The sequence below is a fragment of the Cetorhinus maximus genome, chromosome 5, assembly GCF_964194155.1.
Source record: "Cetorhinus maximus chromosome 5, sCetMax3.hap1.1, whole genome shotgun sequence".
Taxonomy (NCBI): Eukaryota; Metazoa; Chordata; class Chondrichthyes; order Lamniformes; family Cetorhinidae; genus Cetorhinus; species Cetorhinus maximus.
The window spans coordinates 77,747,563-77,766,165 of NC_135883.1; the positions used below are offsets into that span (position 1 = coordinate 77,747,563).

Consider the following 18,603-nt stretch of genomic DNA (forward strand, 5'->3'; position numbering starts at 1 on the left):
TTTCGGAACTTGAGCAGCAGCTAGTGTCACTGCAGTACAACCGTGAGGTTGGGAGCTTCATGGATAGCACATTTATAAATATGGTCACCCCGCAGCTTAAGAGTATGCAGGAGGAGAGGGAATGGGTGACCATCAGACAGGCAAGTTGAAACAGGCTGGTAGTGCAGGAGTCCCTGAGTGCATCCTCCTCTGCAGCCAGTATTCAGTTCTGAATACTGATGAGAGTTATGGTGAATCTGGGATGTAGCCAGAGCCAAGTCCATTGCAACATGGATGGCTCAGATATACAGGGGTACAAGTGTGGAAGAGCAGTAGTGTTAGGGGAAATAATAGTTAGGGGAATAGCTAGGTGTTTCTGCAGACACAGATGTGAATCCAGGATGCTATGTTGTCTCACTGGTGCCAGGATCAAGAATGTCACTGATTGGCTGCGGAGCACCCTGAGGGGGGAGGGTGAACAGCCAGCAGTCATGGTCCACATTGGCACAAAGGACATAGGCAGAAAGAGGGATGTGGTCCTGCAGTCAGAATTTAAGGAGCTTGGTACAAAATTAACATTTCCAGTTACTCCCAGTATCATGCACATACAATGATAAAGCAGATAAATGTATGGCTGGAAAGATGGTGCAAGAGGGAGAGCTTTTGATTCTTGGGACATTGGGGTCGGCTCTGGAGGAGATGGGACCTGTACAGGCTGGATGGATTGCACCTAAATAGATCCGGGACTGAGTTCCTTGCGGAGCATTTTGCTAGCCCAATTGGAGAGGATTTAAATGAACTTGGCAGGGGTATGGGGACCAGCAGAGGAATACCAAGGTGCACAGTAGGGTCAGAGTAAGAGAGAAAGTAATGAAGTATAAATTAGGGTTACCATGCATGTATGTAAATGCACGGAGTGTGGTAAATATGATTGGTGAGTCACAGGCGCAGGTTGCCATGTGGAAGTACGATGTTGTGGAGATCACAGAGACATAGCTCAAAGAAGGGCAGGAGTGGGTGTTAAATATTCCTGGATACAAGGTGTTCAGGAAAGATAGGAAAGGAAGAAAAGGAGGAGGGGTGACAGTATCGATTAAGGAAAGCAAGGCAGTGCTGGAGAAAGAGGATGTCCCAGAGGGTAAAGGACAGAATCAATTTGGCTCAAGCTAAGGAACAAAAAGATGCTATTACATTGCTCGGTGTATCTATAGGCTAACCATTTAGTGGAAAGGATGCAGGGGAACAAATGTTCAAGGAAATTACAGGGAGGTACAAAAATTATAGGGTAGTTATAATGGGGGATTTCATTACACAAATATAGACTGGGCAGTGAGGGCCAAGAGTTCTTAAAGTGTGCTCAGGAAAATTTTCTACAACCCTATGTTTCCAGACCAACAAGAAAGGAGGCACTGCTAGAGCTGGTTCTTCGGAATGAGGTGAGTCAAGTGGAGCAAGTGTCAGTGGGGAGGCGATGGTGTAGCAGCGTTGTCGCTGGGCTAGTAATCCAGCGACGCAGGGTAATGCTCTGGGGACCCGGGTTCAAATTCCGCTGCAGCAGATGGTGAAATTTGAATTCAATAAACCCTTGTTTAAAAAACCCATTTGGTTCACGAATGCCCTTTAGGTCCTTCAGGCCTACATGTGACGCTAGACACACAGCAGTGTGGTTGACTCTTAAATGCCCTCTGAAATAGCCTCAGTTGTATCAAACTGCTACAAAGTCACGAATAAGGAATGAAACCGGATGGACCACCCAGCATTGACCTAGAGTCTGGAAATGACAAACAACAATGACAATCTCGTTACTAACATCTGGGGAGGCTAGTGCCAAAATTGGGAGAGCTGTCTCACAGACTAGTCAAGCAACAGCCTGACACAGTGATCATCATGGAATCATATCTTAAACATGATCTCCCAGACACCACCATCACTATCCCCGTGTATGTTCTGTCCCGGACAGACCCAGCAGAGGTGGCAGCACAGTGGTATGCGGGAGGGAGTTGCCCTGGGAGTCTTCAACATCAACACCGGACCCCATGAAGTCTCATGGTATCAGGTCAAACATGGGGAAGGAAACCTCCTGCTGATTACCACGTACTGCCCTCTTCCATGTTGAACACCATTGGAGGAAGCATTGAGGGTGGCAAGGGCAACGAATGTACTCTGGGTGGGGGACTTCAATGTCCATCACCAAGAGTGGTTCGGTAGCACCACTACTGACCGAGCTGGATGAGTCTTAAAGAACATAGCTACTAGACTGGGCCTGTGGCAGATGGTGAGAGAACCAACAAGAGGGACAAACATACTTGAACTCATCCTCACCAACCTGCCTGCCACAGATGCATATGTCCATGACAGTATCGGTAGGAGTGACTGCCGCACAGTCATTGTGGAGATAAAGTCCCACCTTCACATTGAGGATATCATCCATCGGTGTTGTGTGGCACTACCGCCATGCTAAATGGGATAGGTTTTGAACAGTTCTAGCAACTCAAGACTGGGCATCCGCTGTGGGACATCAACAGCAGAATTGTACTTTAACACAATCTGTTACCTCATGGCCTGGCATATCCCCCACTCTACTATTACCATCAAGCCAGGGAATCAACCCTAGTTCAATGAAGAGTGCAGGAGGGCATGCCAGGAGCAGCACCAGGCATACCTAAAGATGAGGTATCAGCCTGGTGAAGCTACAACACAGGACTACTTGCGTGACAAACAGCATAAGCAGCAAGTGATATGCAGAGCTAAGCGATCCAATGGATCAGATCCAAGCTCTGCAATCCTGCCACATCCAGTCATGAATGGTGGTGGACAGTTAAACAACTCACTGGAAGAGGAGGCTCCACAAATTTCCCCATCCTCAATGATGGAGGAGTCCAGCTACTCAGTGCAAAAGATAAGGCTGAAACATTTGCTACAAACTTCAGTCAGAAATGTCGAGTGGATGATCCATCTCGGCCTCCTCCGGAGGTCCCCAGCATCACAGATGTCAGTCTTCAGCCAATTCGATTCGCTCCACGTGATATCAAGAAACAGCTGAGAGCACTGGATACTGGAAAGGCTATGGGCCCTGACAATATTCCGGCAATAGTACTGAAGACTTGTGCTCCAGAACTTGCCACACCCCTAGCCAAGCTGTTCCAGTACAGCTACAACATTGACATCTACCCGGCTATGTGCCCAGGTATGTCCTGTGCACAAAAAGCAGGACAAATCCAACCCGGCCAAATACCGCCCCGTCATTCTCCTCTCGATCATCAGTAAAGTAATGGAAGGGGTCATCAACAGTGCTATCAAGTGGCACTTGTATAGCAATAACCTGCTCACTGACGCCCAGCTTCGGTTCCGCCAGGGCCACTCAGCTCCTGACTTCGTTACAGCCTTGGTTCAAACATGGACAAAAGAGCTGACCTCCCAAGCTGAGGTGAGAGTGACTGCCCTTGACATCAAGGCCACATTTAACCAAGTGTGGCGTCAAAGAGCACTAGCAAAACTGGAGTCAATAGGAATCAGGGGGAAAATTCTCCACTGGTTGAAGTCGTACCTTGCACAAAGGAAGATGATTGTGGTTGCTGGAGATCAGTCATCCTCAGCTCCAGGATATCACCGCAGGAGTTCCTCAGGGTAGTATCTCAGCCGAACCATCTTCAGCTGCTTCATCAATAGCCTTCCTTCCATCATGAAGTCAGAAGTGGGGATGTTCGCTGATAATTGCACAATGTTCAGCACCATTCGCAACTCCTCAGATACTGAAGCAGTCCATGTCCAAATTCAGCAAGACCTGGACAATATCCAGGCTTGGGCTGACAAGTGGCAAGTAACATTCATGCCACACAAGTGTCAGGCAATGACCATTTCCAACAAGAGAGAATCCAACCATCACCCCTTGATGTTCAATGGCATTACCATCACTGAATCCCCCCATTATCAACATCCTGAAGGTTACCATTCACCAGAAACTAAACTGGACCAGCCATATAAATACTGTGGCTACAAGAGCAGGTCAAAGGCTAGGGATCATGCGATGAGTAACTCACCTCCTGACTCCCCAAAGCCTGTCCACAATCTATAAGGCACAAGTCAGGACTGTGATGGAATACTCCCCACTTGCCTGGGTGAGTACAGCTCCCACAACACTCAAGAAGCTTGACACCATCCAAGACAAAGCAGCCCACTTTATTGGCACCACATCCACAAACATTCACTCCCTCCACCATTGACGCACAGTAGCAGCAGTGTTTACAATCTGCAAGGTGCACTGCAGGAATTCAGCAAGGCTCCTTCGACAGCACCTTCCAAACCCATAACTGCTACCATCCAGAAGCAGAAGGGCAGCAATAAATGGGAATAATACCACCTGGAGGTTCCCCTCCAAGTCACTTGCCATTCTGACTTGGAAATCTATTGCCATTCCTTCACTTTTGCTGGGTCAAAATCCTGGAACTCCCTCCCTAACAGCACTGGGGATGTACCTACACCACATGGACTTCAGCGGTTCAAAAAGGCAGCTCACTACCGCCTTCTCAAGTAAACTAGGGATGGACAATAAATGCTGGCCCAGCCAGCGAACCCCACGCCTGTGAATGAATTTTTTAAAAAGTGGGACAGGAGACAGTCATCATTCATTATAAGGTTTAGGCTGATGATGGAAAAGGACAATGAACAGTCCAGAGTAAGAATAATTAACTGTGGGAAAGCCAACTTCAATGGAATAAGAAAAGACCTGGACTAAATAGACTTGAGTCAAACATTGATGGGAAAAACAATAGCGGAATAATGGGCTACCTTCAAAGGAGAGATAGTTTGGGCACAGTCAAGGTATATTACCTCGAAAGGGAAAGGTAGGGCAAACAAATCCACAGCTCGCAGGATGACTAAAGAGATAGAAATTTGTCAGGTAGAAAAAACCATTGAAATCGAGGCTGAATATAGAAGGTTCAGAGGGGCTGACAAAAAGCAAACAAGAGAAGCGAAGAGGGAGCATGAAAAGAGACTGGCAGCCAAAATAAAAGAGAATCCCAAAGTCTTCTCTAGGCATATAAATATTAAAAGGGTGGTAAAAGGAGGAGTAGAACTGATTAGGGATCAAAAAGGGGATTTACACATGGAGGCAGAGGGGTCTTCGAAGAAGTACCACATTGGACTCAAAACATTAACTCTGTTTCTCTCTCCACAGATTCTGCCAGACCTGCTGAGTTTTTCCAGCCATATCTGATTTTTTAGGGTTCTGGTCAGAGTAGATAGGGAGAAACTCTTCCCACTCGTGAAAAGGTCAAGAACAAGGGATTTATAGCAATTGTTCACTTAGTGAGTATAAGGTCTGGAATGCATTGCCTGAGAGTGTGTGGAGGCAGGAATCAAAGCATTCAAAAGGGAATTAAACTATTCGTAAAGGAAGAATGTGCAGCCTTACAGGGAGAATGCGGGAGAATGGCACTAAGGGAATTGGCGCTTTGGAGAGCCGGTGCCGATATGATGTGCTGAATGGCCTCCCTCCGCACAGTAATAATTCTATGATTCAACGATTCAGCATATATTGCACCATGTTCAGGCAAAATGCCCTTCAAAACTCTGTCTTCCTTGGGTAGAGTTCCAGTTCTTTTCTCCACACAGGACTTAGCTACTGATGCTCCTCAACAGCTGGTCTCAACCAACTTGGGTCCCACGGGCACGTTTTTCAATGAAATGACTCTGGTTAATTGGTCACTTTAAAATAACTGAAGTAGAAGCAGTAACTTTCTTTTTATCTCTGCACTCGGATTCACCATTTAGGCTTCCTTCTTTAAACTACCCACACATAACACACAGCCTGCCTGCAGTGCTGGGCAATCTGAGCCTTTATGGCACTGTCTTTGTCTGGTTTCAACTAGTTTCAGTCCCCCCACTGAAATCAGGGTCAGTGCAGCCACCAGAACATTTGACTGGTCATCTGATCAGACAACAGCTCGCACATGCTTCCTATAGGTCCAGCAAACAGTGGACTCTTCACATTTCCCCCTTAGCATAAAGAACGTTTTGCCATAGTAAAAATTTCTCTGCAATGTTTTCAAAATATAATGAGTTCTTAACATCATGCTAACAAATAGTTTATTACATCCTGTACAAGCAACATTTCTCTCTTTGTCACATTTCACAAACATATATTTACAAAATTGTGAGGGCTTAACAATTAGCAAAGCCAAGCAAACGTGATAATTAAGATTTAGAATTCAACATCCATGAAATCTCAAAATACCAATTTTTCAGCAAACCAGAGTGTGTTTTATTGCTGGTTGGTTGAGTTTCTTTCAGTCTTCTAAAAGATCACCCTTTTTATTTTACATAATGTTTATAGTTCTTTCATGTTCTTCTTCAAGATGTTGTACTTCAGTTTTGTGTTTATGAGCAGTGTGCTGAAGCTGCCTACATATCTTCTTTCTCCAGGATTTCCTTGAGATGCTGACCTTCCTGTTGGGATTTCTGTTCTTGTTGTCTTTCAGATTCTTTTTAATGCATTCTGGGACCTCTTCAACTGGCCATCATCTATTTGCAATAATCTTCTTTAGTTTTCTCCTTTGTCAGTGCTGTTACCTCCTTAGTCCAACATTTAGTGCTGCTTCTGTTCCAAAATCTGCAAAGTAGGCTATGAAGTCTGGGCCCTGGGATAGCATTTGTGAAGGGTCCGAAGGTCTTGCAAGTTGTTTGGCCAGGTTAATCTTGTCAAAAACAACATTGCAGATTGCTACAAATCCATCTGACTTCTGAGTATTGGCTGCTATGAACTGGAACCCAAGGAGAAATTGCTGGTCATATCACCTCTAACCATCTGGATTCATCAATTCCCACTGCTTTTCTTTGTAGTCAGACACTAGGGTGTCAGCATGGCCTTCTTTGGTGCTGGCATCAGAGTTTTCACTTTCTAAAACAGACTCTGAATCATTCTGTTCAGGTTATAGCTCCATTTTCTTCCACATATGCATGCATTTTAATGTCCAAGTCTTCATCCAAATTTGCATCTGGAACTGACCTTTCTTGTTCAAATGCAGAATCATTTTCAACAGTAAGGTCTTCTTCATGACTTGACCAGTCTTATCACTTATCCAGGAGATGCAGGTTTAATTCTGCCTCCTTTTTCTGCCTAGTAAGATCCTCTTTCACTGTTTGAAGAACTTCATCGAGTTTATTTCAATGGTCAGCTAAGAAGGCTTGCTAAACCTCTCTATTTAGTTCACAAGTTTGATTGATCCATTCTCATTTTTCTTTAGTACACTGAGCTCGAACTTTTTCCAATTCAGCTTTGGCAACTGCTGCTTCTTTCTGAAGTTCTAATTTGTGTTCATGAACAAGTATTTTTTACGCAATAGCTCTACAGTGTTAATACTGGACCCTGCTTTCTCAATTTCTTTTAAAGCAAGTTTCTTCCATTCTTTTGTCATTGGCTTTGAGTACCATTGCTATCTGCTTTGTCATTTTTTATTCTTCCATTTTCTGCAGTTTTAGTTCAAGTTATTTTAAGGCCTCTCCAACTGTCATTATTGGTTCCTCGTTAACTTGACACTCCAAAGTCATTTATAAACTAGCAAGCCAAGTTTCTAATTCAAGGGATATAGCTTTAGTAAGAACAACAGTTTCATGAAGAGTGATCAGTTCTTTCAAGTCAGGCAACTTTTGCTGTAAAACCTTAGGCCGGGATTTTCTGTGCCAGCTGGCGTCGGGTGTGTTCGGTGGCATAACGGGCAATATGGCACGATCGACTTAACAATGGCATGAAACCAATTTGCGAACACATTGGCGGGCTGAGTATTCCACCATTGGACGTCGAGGACCTCATTGTAATCTCATTGTAATACATCTGCACATCATTATTAGGCCAGCTTACTGGAATCGTACCACCCTGCCCCCCCCTCCCCCCGCTGGACTGTCCACCCACGTCGGCAAGAAAGCACGCCGACATGTTTCACAACAGCATATAACAAGCGTGCACTTGGCAGGCTGCACTTTGAGGGGAGCTCGGAGGTGAGTACACAGTAACGTTGCGCAGGGTTGCCTACGGTTGGACTTCAAGCTTGAGGCGCAGTGTGAGTAGGGGGAGGGAGTTTGCAAGGGCAGCCCTGCGGGTGAATGTAGCGCATAAGCATTCACGATGGGAGTAGGGTGGGCGAGGGAAGTGGCCGCGCATTAGAAACACCCTATATAATGTGACCATTCTTCTGCAACTGAGACAGTTCAGGCACAGCCATTGATATGATTGGAGTCGGGCCTCTGACTTATCTGTCCACTCAAGCAACACAGGGGTGTTAAAGTGCCACCAAGTGCTCCAGAGCTTTTCACCCCTCGGGCACAGGCTGCAAAGTAATGAGCATTTTAGTGGACTGCAGAACAGTTGGACGACTGCACACTTGTACAATCTCCTTGCTAAAGCTGGCCATGGAGCAGTCACTGGTGGAGGCGCTCACAGTCCAATGCAATGTCATCATCCCGGTTTGGACCAGTCTCCCTGATGGTTCAAGCTAACAGCGCAGCCTTGCAGTGCAGGTTAGGAGAATGCCTGACCCTGAGCTGAGAGCACAGGATGCAGTCCAATGGGCAAAGCTGCTGCCAATCAGGTGGGTGGAGTGGGGCAGATGTGGGTGGTGTTTCGGGCAGCCATGCAATGCACTAATCTCTGGCCATCCAAGTGGTGGCTGACACTCTCCAGGACAGGTTCTTAGTACACCCATACTAACCCACTTGTCTCTCTCTTTCATCCTGCAGGTGGAGTACATCAGAAGCATGGAGCCTGGTGAACTAATTGTATGCCTCGTGGCATACAGAGAGCGAAGACGAAGGAGGAGAGAGAGAGACTGAGGTGCCTGGCTGGACAGAGGGAGAAGCAGCACCTTCAGGAAGAAGGATGATGACGACATGCAGTGAGGACACTCTACCGATCTCCCACATAGCCTCTGAGAATGTCTGACTCCTCTCTAGCTGAGGGCAGCTCACTTGCACTCTGTGATCAGGGTCATATCATAGAGACGCAGCCATGAAACTTTAGAAGCATCAATGGGGATGATGATGAGGAGGTCCTCGGAGGCGGCAATGGTGGGAATGAGGCCCTCGCACTGGCCAGATGAGGCAGGCGCACTCGGGAGGCCCTCAAATCTGCTAGATTTGTGGAGGATGATGAAGCCATGCAGTGAGGAGACACCATAGATACTTTCATTGCATCTGTGAATGTTTGACTCCAGTCTGGCTTATGGCAGCGCACATACCCTCTCTGATAATGCCCCTGTCATGGAGATGCAATGGAAGCCCTAATAGTCGCTTGATTGTTGACAATATGCAGTGAGGACACTCTATAGATCTTCACATAGCCTCTGAGAATGTCTGACTCCTCTCTAGCTGAGGGCAGCTTGCTTGCGCTCTGTGATTAGGATCATCTCATAGAGACACAGCCATGAAACTTTAGAAGTACTTTATCCTCTGTCAGCCTTCAGCACCTGACCCCCTTCAGGTGCACAGCATCACTGGTCACAGATGCTGAAGAGATGGGGGCCAGCCCCACCTTAAAGGTGCTGAGAGCACACAGAGAGAATGATGAAACTCTGTGACACCTGCCCACTACATTCTGGCAGCAATGACCAGCACCGTCGAGGTGCAGGCATCAGTAATGTTTCCAGGGAGTGAGAGGCTGGACCATCACTGTGGTCTGAAGGTTGCACAAAGCAAAGGGAAGAGGCCCTGGACTGAGACACCTGCCTTTATCTTGTGCAGAAAGGTTTCACTTCTGAGTGACACAAACACTGCCCATCAGAACAAGGAGCCACAGGCAGGGAGACATTCTTGGTAGTTTATTGACAATAGTGAACAGTGTATACAAGTGATTAACACCCGTGCCCAGACTGTGCAAGTAATTTTCCTTAACTTTCCTAACCCTACCATTACATCTTGGTGTTCCCCAGCCATTCACAGCAGAGGTGGAGGAAGCCTGCTGACTGCTACGCCCTGTCTGTGATGATCTTGGCGGGTGTCCTTCTCCAGGGCTGAGACCTGGAGGGCCCCGGCCTGCATTCTGGGTCCTGCTGTGTGGCACTGGCACCCTCCTTGGCCTGTGGAGCTGGAGCTGCTGAAGTCACAGGAAGAAGGGATTTGGATGTGCCAGACACTCCCAGAGTCACCTGAGTGGATGGGCCCGGGGTGTGCACCTGCTGATCCTCCTCTGACTCCTGGAGGAGAATGGGGCAGCTCAACCTCATTCCGATCAAGTTGCCCCGCACCTCTATCACGTACACACTGTTGGAGGCCAACTATGGAGGCATCAGTGATGGAGTTAAGTCCACGCAGCAGTCCAGGAGCGACGTCCTGGACCAAGGTCTCCATGGTGGCCAAGATCCTACCAGTGTTGACCTCAGTGCATTGGCATGCCAATGCTATCGCCTCAGCCTGAAGGCAGGTGGACTCCTCCATCGTGCCTTGCAATCTGAGGAGTGCAGCGGACATCCCTTCCTGATGTTCCCGAGCTTGCCTTTGCAGGTCCAGCAACTGAGGTATGATCGAGTCCAGAGGCTCCTCATCTGACTCAGACTCAGCAAATTTCTGTCCTCCAGCAGTCCTCCAAGTACTAGACACCTGGGATGTCCTTGCTGCCGCCTGCTGTGGATTAAACAGTGTGATGTGCTCACTAGATCATGATCCGAAGGCTATTCTAAAACTAGGTTCCACTGAGGAGTGTATCTCTGTGTTGGTGGAGAGTGTAGGTGAGGATTATGTCAGGACTTCAAGAAGGGTGCCTCCAGATTCCTCCTCAGATGTTTCTTCGGGGCTTGATTGGAGGCCCTGGGTCATGGACTCCATGGGCTGTTTCCCAGATGTGCCTGCGAAAGCAAGGGGAGATAATTAGTGCAGGGCAGTGACCTGTGAAACAGGACACATCACTCACAGCATGGTTGTCTGATGGATGTTGCACTCACTTGGTAGAGCAGCGCCAACCTCTTTGTTTGCACAGGACAAGTCCAGATCCTCACCAGCTAGCTGGATGGCTCTGTTTTCAAAGTCAGTGAGGACCTTGATTTCAGGCAGTCCTCCACCAGTCTGTGATCTCTCCCTGTTGTGTGCCAGCCTGTCCTGCATGAATTGACATGGAGAGAGTGTAAGCGGGACGCCTGCCAGGCTAGAATATAAGTATGCCTGGCATGTGTAGGTGAGAGAGTGGGTGGCATGTACGGTATGAGAACAATGAAGATGTGTGTGAGAGAGTGAATGGTGATGTCCCTTGAACTGGCAGGGCCCTGTGGGTGTGTGATGGGTTTGTGAGTGTGTGAGTTGAGAGTGATGAGAAGAGTGACTTACCCTGGCGGAACAGAGGAGGTCATTCATCCTTTTGCGGCACTGCGTGGCTGTCCTCTTTTGAAGGGCATTGGTACTGACCACAGATGCTACTGCCTCCCCAGTCTGGTTGGTCACACTGCTGCCCCTCCTGCAGCCAGAGTGGGGGCAGAGGACATCGCAGCGGGCCTCCACTGCGTCCAACAGGCGCTCGAGGCACATGTCACTAAACCCAGGGGCTGCAGTCTTTTTGCCTTTCAGGGCCATGTCTTCTTTGCAGCAGTCATGGGCTGGGAGCACTGAGATGTGTGTGGCGCCCGGTGTGCTGAAGTGCCAAGGTGATGGCCTGGTGAGCAAATGTAAATGGCGTGTTTCTCGGGAATGCATAAGTAATGCAGCATGATACAGTGTGAAAGCCTGCCATTGCTGGGAAGATTCAGCCCTTTGTTTCAACAGCTTCAGCGGCCTTTCCCAAAACCACTGGAGATGCCAATACCTTTTCCTCAGCCAGGTCATTTCCTACCAAAATATTCCGTAGCCTCTCTCCATTTATATAATATTCAGCTTTTCTGTTCTTCCTACCAAAGTGGGTAACCTCCAATTTTCCCACATTATGCTCCAACTGCCAATTTTTTGCCCTGTCACTTAACCCATTTCTATTTCTTTGAAAAAAGTAAAACACTGCGGATGCTGGAAACCTGAAACAAAAACAAAAATAGCTGGAAAAACTCAGCAGGTCTGACAGCATCTGTGGAGAGGAAGACAGAGTTAACCTTATGCAGTTCTGATGAAGAGTCATACGGGCTCGAAACGTTAACTCTGTCTTCCTCTCCACAGATGCTGTCAGACCTGCTGAGTTTTTCCAGCTATTTTTGTTTTTGTTTCTATTTCTTTGAAGATTATTTGGGCCAGATTTACAAAGCCAGGTCAGGAACCTGACACCCAGCTAAATGCTCGGCTCCGACCCATGCCCCAAGTGCAACGCTATTTTAAATACGAATGCCCTAATTGGTCAGGAGTTGACTCAATGCCCATTTAGTGGTGCTGAGTGCCTCTAGGAGGTGGGAGTTGCGTGCCTGGTGCCAGGGGCCTGTTGCTGCTTTGCCAAAGAGAGCAGACAGCTGCTCAGAAGGCCCACAGGATAAGTGCAGGAGACTGCGAGCAGCCTTGTCAAACTGAGGTACTGCACACATTCCAGCACAGATTACCCAAGGGTCTGATAATTTTCAATGTTAAATTAAAAACATTGGTCAAGCAAGATTTCCCTTTCATAAAACCTTGATTTTATTATAATTTTCTAAATATTGTGCTATTACTTCCACAATAATGGATTCCAGTGTTTTTCCAATGGGGAACTGACTGACCTACAATTTCCTGCTTTCTGTCCCCCTCCTTATGTGCAATTTTCCAATCTATTGGGTTCCTTCCAGAATCTATGGGCAGAATTTTACACCTCGCGGGCAGGCATGCGCCCAACCCGATCGGGCATAAAATAGCATGGGAAGATGTCAGGCGAGCATCCCAATGTCATCCCGTATGGGCGCAATCTTCAGGTCAGCGGGCAGGCGCGTGGGTCGGAGCCCTGCCCGCCATCAATTAAAAGGTCACTTAAGACCATTAAAAACCTGATTGATCCCGGTTTTACATTACTTGTGCAATTTCGCACTTGCCGCATGGGCAAAACAGGCAGGTGGGCAGCCCACATTTTGCAAAACCTCATCCAAGGGTGGGATAAAAATGGTCAGCAGCATTGCCAGTGTAGTGAAGAGTTTAGGAGATAGTTTGCTGCTGGTTGCTTATTTGAACTTGACAGTTTCACCTCTGTTCTGAGCTTCTTTCTTAGCATTTCTAGGCTTCATTTCAGGACTCATTGGTGTCTCCAAGGCCCCTGGAGGATTTTGAACTTGTGGACCCTTCCAGGTATCAGACAGCCTTCTGTTACCCTGGTAATGGGGATTATGGTCTTCACTGGTGGCAACTCCTCTAGGGAGGAAGAGAGGGGCAGGAGAGGAGGCCAGGTTCTGTATGCAACTTCCAGGGGAGCAATCTGTGGGAGGAGGGGCACAGGGCCAGCAGGAAGTCCAAGGCAGAAGGGGCCACAGAAGACGCTACTATCCTGCTGCCAGAGTTTACAGGCAGCGATGTAGCTACCTCAATATGTCCGAAGTGCAATGCCGAAGGAGGCTCCTCCTCTCCAGGGGGACTGTGGCCAGGGACATCAAGGGCACCTTGATCCAACGCTTCCTCAGCTAGGCTGCCGAAGATCTGCTTCCACCTCATGCCAGGGCTGCCACCTCCATCCAGAATGTCTGAGGTGACCCTTTCATTTGAACCCAAAGTCCATTCAGTGCCTGTGCAATAAGGTTTTGAGCCGCTCACGTCCAGCATTACATACTGGCATACCCTGCACCAAAAAAATAAAAAGTTGAAGCATACTCAGGCAATTATGACAAAAACAAAATTTATGTCATTTTCACAATCCAAACAGATTAACATTACAATCTCTGGTGTTCAATTCCACACCAGTAAACAAACAAAACATTACAGAACAGAAGATCACCCGTGACCAGTCCATCTTGTGCTCATGGTGCCTTAAACTTATGTTTATGAGTGCTACGTCTTGGTGCCCCCCACCCCCCACCCCCCTCCCTCGAGTCGCGCTGGCGGAGGCTTAGGAGGCAGCCTGGTGACTCTGCTGTCTTAAAAGCAAAATACTGCGGATGCTGGAAATCTAGAACAAAAACAAAAATACCTGGAAAAACTCAGCAGGTCTGACAGTTGACGTTTCGAGTCCATATGACTCTTCATCAGAATTAAGACATATAGAAATGAGATGAAATATAAGCTGGTAGAGGCGGGTGGGACAGGTAGAGCTCGATAGGGGCACTCTGCTGACTTGTTGGCCTTGATGACCTTGGCGGTTGTCCTCTGGCCTGTGTTGGCCCCACCCTGGGATTGAGTGGCCAGTGCCACGGCTGGCATCTCCCCAGTCATCACAGCCTCATTAGATGGCAGAGGGGTGAAGGAGCTTCTGCCATCGTCCAGAATGCCCTGAGTGAAGCCCACAGAGATGGCAAGCAGCTCATGTGCCAACGTGAAGTTGCTCTGGACCTCCCTGCTCGTGGATGGACAGGCACCTAGCTGGAATACTGGATGCCCAATCCATCTCCCACACTGACACTGACCACCTGAAGTCAGATCCTGTGAGGGCTTGCAGGTCTGAGCTCAACTCCAGGAACCCCTGATTCTGTCCCTGGAGCTGTCTCTCCCTTAGAGTCGCCACTCTCTCAGGAGGCAGTGTGCTTGGCCTTGAAGGTTAACGCAGTGCTTAATCTCCACATGTACTCCTCCACAACATAGACTATGGCACGCAGACCCTCATGGATTTTCGCCAGACCCTACCGCCTCCAGCATCTGCCACCTAATGGACGAGTCCAGAGGCTCATCATCTGCCTTCAACTCAGCATCACCCTGATCTCCAGGAATCCTCCGAGTGCCGGCGCCCTGGGCACTCTCTGCCTCCACCTGCTCCTCAGATGAGTGTGAAGTGCTCTCACTGCTCTGCTGAACATCTAACGCCCATCGCGGTGCTGGTATCTGCACTTGTGCCTGGTTCAGAGAGCAGGTGTGACGCAGGTGCAGCTGAAGCCTAGCAGTCCTCTGACATCATGGGTGGCTCTTCAGGGCCTGTGAATGAGTTTGTGCTGGCAAATCTAAGGGAGAACAATGACATGTCATTAGTTTAAGTCATCACACTGTTACTGTGCATGCCATCGTCTTTCAATGATCAGTGGGGACTCCAGTTTTGAGGCTCCTATCGATGATGAGACTGCACAAGAATGTTTCCACCATCCGAAACTCTCACCTCTGTGCACTGCACTCTTACCCTCGTCTGACACCCCAGCCTCTCCGTGACCGGCTGACCATGATGCGTGGCGCATCTCCAGCTCCGAGGCGTCCTGCTCAAATCTTGTAAGGATTAGGAGGTTTGGGGGGCCTCCGCCTGTCCATGACTTCTCAATGTTGTTATGGCTCATCTTCTCCTGAAAGGACAGAGGGGCATTGATTTGTTCATCCTCTATCTGCAGCACCATTGCAGTCTGTCCAGCCCCACCGGAGGAGCACCGTGCATGGTACATCTGAGTCGTGGGCCTCAAGCTGCAAGGCACTCAGTCGAAGCAGCTAGGGCTCAACCCCTTGGCCAGCTCCAGCGTCACTGACAGTTGGCACTCAGACTTTAACACCCCTGAGATCTACTGGGGCCGGGGAGGCGGGGGGGTGGGACGGGAAATGGCTAGCCCTTAACACTTCACCACACTGATCCATGCCAACACAGTATTCACCCTTCCCGAGCGCAGCAGATCACTGAACCTTTTGTGGCACTGCACAAATGTGCGCCGTACAATATCGTGGCTGCTGACCTGTGCTGCCACCTCCTGCCAAGCTTTTTTTGTCAGGTGCAGTGGCCTCCTTCTTCCATCCCTGGGGACGAGGGTGCCCCTCCTGGTAGCTACCTACTCCAGGAGGACCGTGAGGCACTCGTCTGAAAACCGCCGGGGGTGGGAGGTGGTCAAGTGCCCACCAGACCTGCCCTCCCGCCTGGCATCTCCAGCCGCAGTTGAGGCCATAGCTTCAGTCTTCAGCACGCAGAAGATATGTTCTTCCCTGGCAGCCTTCAAGGAGCTTCCTGTGCCGTTTTAAATAACTCACTGGGTCACCATTGGACCCGACACCTGAAAGGCCCCAGCCCCGCCCGGCCCTTCCCAACCATTGGAAAGGCACGTTTCACGCTGGGTGGGCCTTAATTGGCAAGCCAGTGTGAAACCACGGTTGGGGGCCGATTTCCCGACCAAAGCTAAAATTCAAGCCTATGGAATTTTGGAGGATTACAACCAATGCATCTATTATCTCTGCAGCTAGTTCCTTTAAGACCCTCTGAAGCAGTTATTGGGTCAACACTCGTTCTTTTTATATAGTTATAGAAGCCCTTACTGTTTTACATTTCTTGCTAATTTACTCTAATTTCTCCCTCTATTTTCTTTGTCATCCTTTGCTGGTTTTAAAAAATTTTCCCAATCCTCTGGCTTACCACTAATTTTAGCATCGTCTTTCTTCCAATCTGTTACCATCCTTAACTTTTGGTGGTAAGCCAAGTTTGGTATACCTTTCTCATAGAGTCTTTCTCAATGGAAGCTATCTTTGTTGAGAGATATGAAATATCTCCTTAAATGTCTCCTGCTCTTTATCTACCATCTTATCTTTTAACTTATTCTCCCTGTCTACTTTAGCAACTCTGTCTTTATTCCTTTGTAATTGCCTTTCTTTAAGTTTAAAACGTTCGTTTCAGACCCCAGTTTCTCACCCTTAAATTGACTGTGAAATTCCCTCATGTCATGATCACTCTTCCCTAAAGAATCCTTTATCATGCGATCTTTAATTAATCCTATCTCATTACGCATCACTAACTCTAAAATAGCCTGATCCTTGGTTGGTTCCAGAACACATTGTTCTAATGAAGTGTCCCAAATGAACTCATCCTCAAGGCTACCTTTGCCAAAGGTAAAATACTGCGGATGCTGGAAATCTGAAACAAAAACAAAAAATGCTGTAAAAACCCAGCAGGTCTGACAGCATCTGTGGAGAGAAAGACAGAGTTAATGCTTCGAGTCCATATGACTCTTCTTCAGAGCCTTTGCCAATTTGACTTGTCCAATCTATATGAGTATTTAAAACCTGTTGATTACTTCCACCAGTGATTTTTGCTATTTCTTATCTCCATCCAAACTGATTCTACATCTTGATCTTCCAAGCCAATATCATTTTTCACCATTGCACTGAATTCATCCTTTATTAGCAGAGCTACTCTGCCTCCTTTTCCTTTCTTCCCATCCTTTCAAAATGTCAAATACCCTAGAATATTCAGTTCCCATCCTAGGTCACCTTGTAATCACATCTCTGTAATGGCTGTCATATCATACCCTCTTATTTCCATTTGTGTCACCAATTTATCTATCTTGTTATGAAGCCCCCCCCTCTCACCTCTCCTCAATTGGTGTAGCTGCTTCAAGTGTGTGAGCAGCACACCAATTATATTTATGAGTCCCAGACATAAAAATGCTCCCTGGCTGGCTTCTTCAATCTGATTCCTGTCTGGTGGAATTGATCACTTCAAAATTGCTTCAATTGCCTCTTTATTTTTTTCCTTTCATTCACTTCAATTTTTAGAAAACCAGCATATTTGAGTTCCAAATGAACCACTTGCTGTTTGTGTTGTTGGAAAAATGCCACTTGGAGTATGGAGCTGGCTAAGGTTAGGGAATCTTTATTACAAGCATGCAGGGAAATGATTCCGTGAACCAAAGCATCTTAAAATAGCAGTTACAATAACATACATTTATACACAGTAGAGTTTCAGCTGGCTATATTCCTGAGTGTGTTTTGTCTGCTCATGGACTTCATGCACCTCTTGTAAACACGTACTATCATATTCTCAGTCAAGCAGGCTAGAAAAACAGAAAACAGCTCGAGATTATCACCTACAGTAACTACACCTCTGTATACATATAGAGAAACAACAGCAGATGTGTATGTCAAGGGTTGTGGTGGAAGAATACAGTGAGAGACAGCTTTCATAAATATAACTCACTTTATAATGCATATTAATCATATTAACCCTTTACTCTCCACATCATATTTACATGAGTCTCAGACATAAAAATGCTCCCTGACTCCTTCCATTAGGTGGAAGGCTCGCTTCTTCCATCTAGTTCTTGCCTGGTGGAATTGATCACTTCAAACTTGCTCCTATTGTCTCTTTTCTTTCCCTTTCATTCATTTCATTTTTTAGAAAACCATCTTATTCCAGTTCTAAATGAACCACTTAATGTTTGTATAACACTCATGGATAGAAATAATTGGCAGTCAATAATTGTTCCCCATTACACTTCTAAGCACTGTGGCATATATTCACATGTCAATAATCAAGTATGCACAGAACAAATGATTATAGAACAAATGATAAACTTAAAAAGTACAGTATGAACAAAATTATGTAGCTTTTGGAAAGTTTTATGAATGTTTCTTTAAACAGATGATGAGATACCATGTAACGATGAAACATATGGCACAACAAATTATAATTCCATCGCAGAAATCCCCTGTAGAAATCGAAGAGGGGTCATGAAGAGAAGGTGTGGAAAGAATGGAAACTATGAAAAGGAATTGGATTTCTGTATATCAGAGGAAATCAACAATATTCTTCAGGTATGAACTTAAGACTGAAAACTACAGTAAGTGATGTTCTTGTAAAATGTGCTCACGACAAATTCTTTGTTGTTT

At 47.0% G+C, this 18,603-nt stretch overlaps 1 protein-coding gene across 1 annotated transcript in view; it reads left to right on the top strand.

The window, feature by feature from the left end:
- The window catches only part of LOC144681112 (adhesion G-protein coupled receptor F1-like), a 136,424-nt gene that overhangs the window by 30,566 nt on the left and 87,255 nt on the right, over positions 1–18,603 (top strand). The window contains exon 5 of the mRNA XM_078542842.1: positions 18,356–18,528. Within this exon, the coding sequence (XP_078398968.1) occupies positions 18,356–18,528 (173 nt within the window). The remainder of the gene's footprint in view (positions 1–18,355; positions 18,529–18,603) is intronic.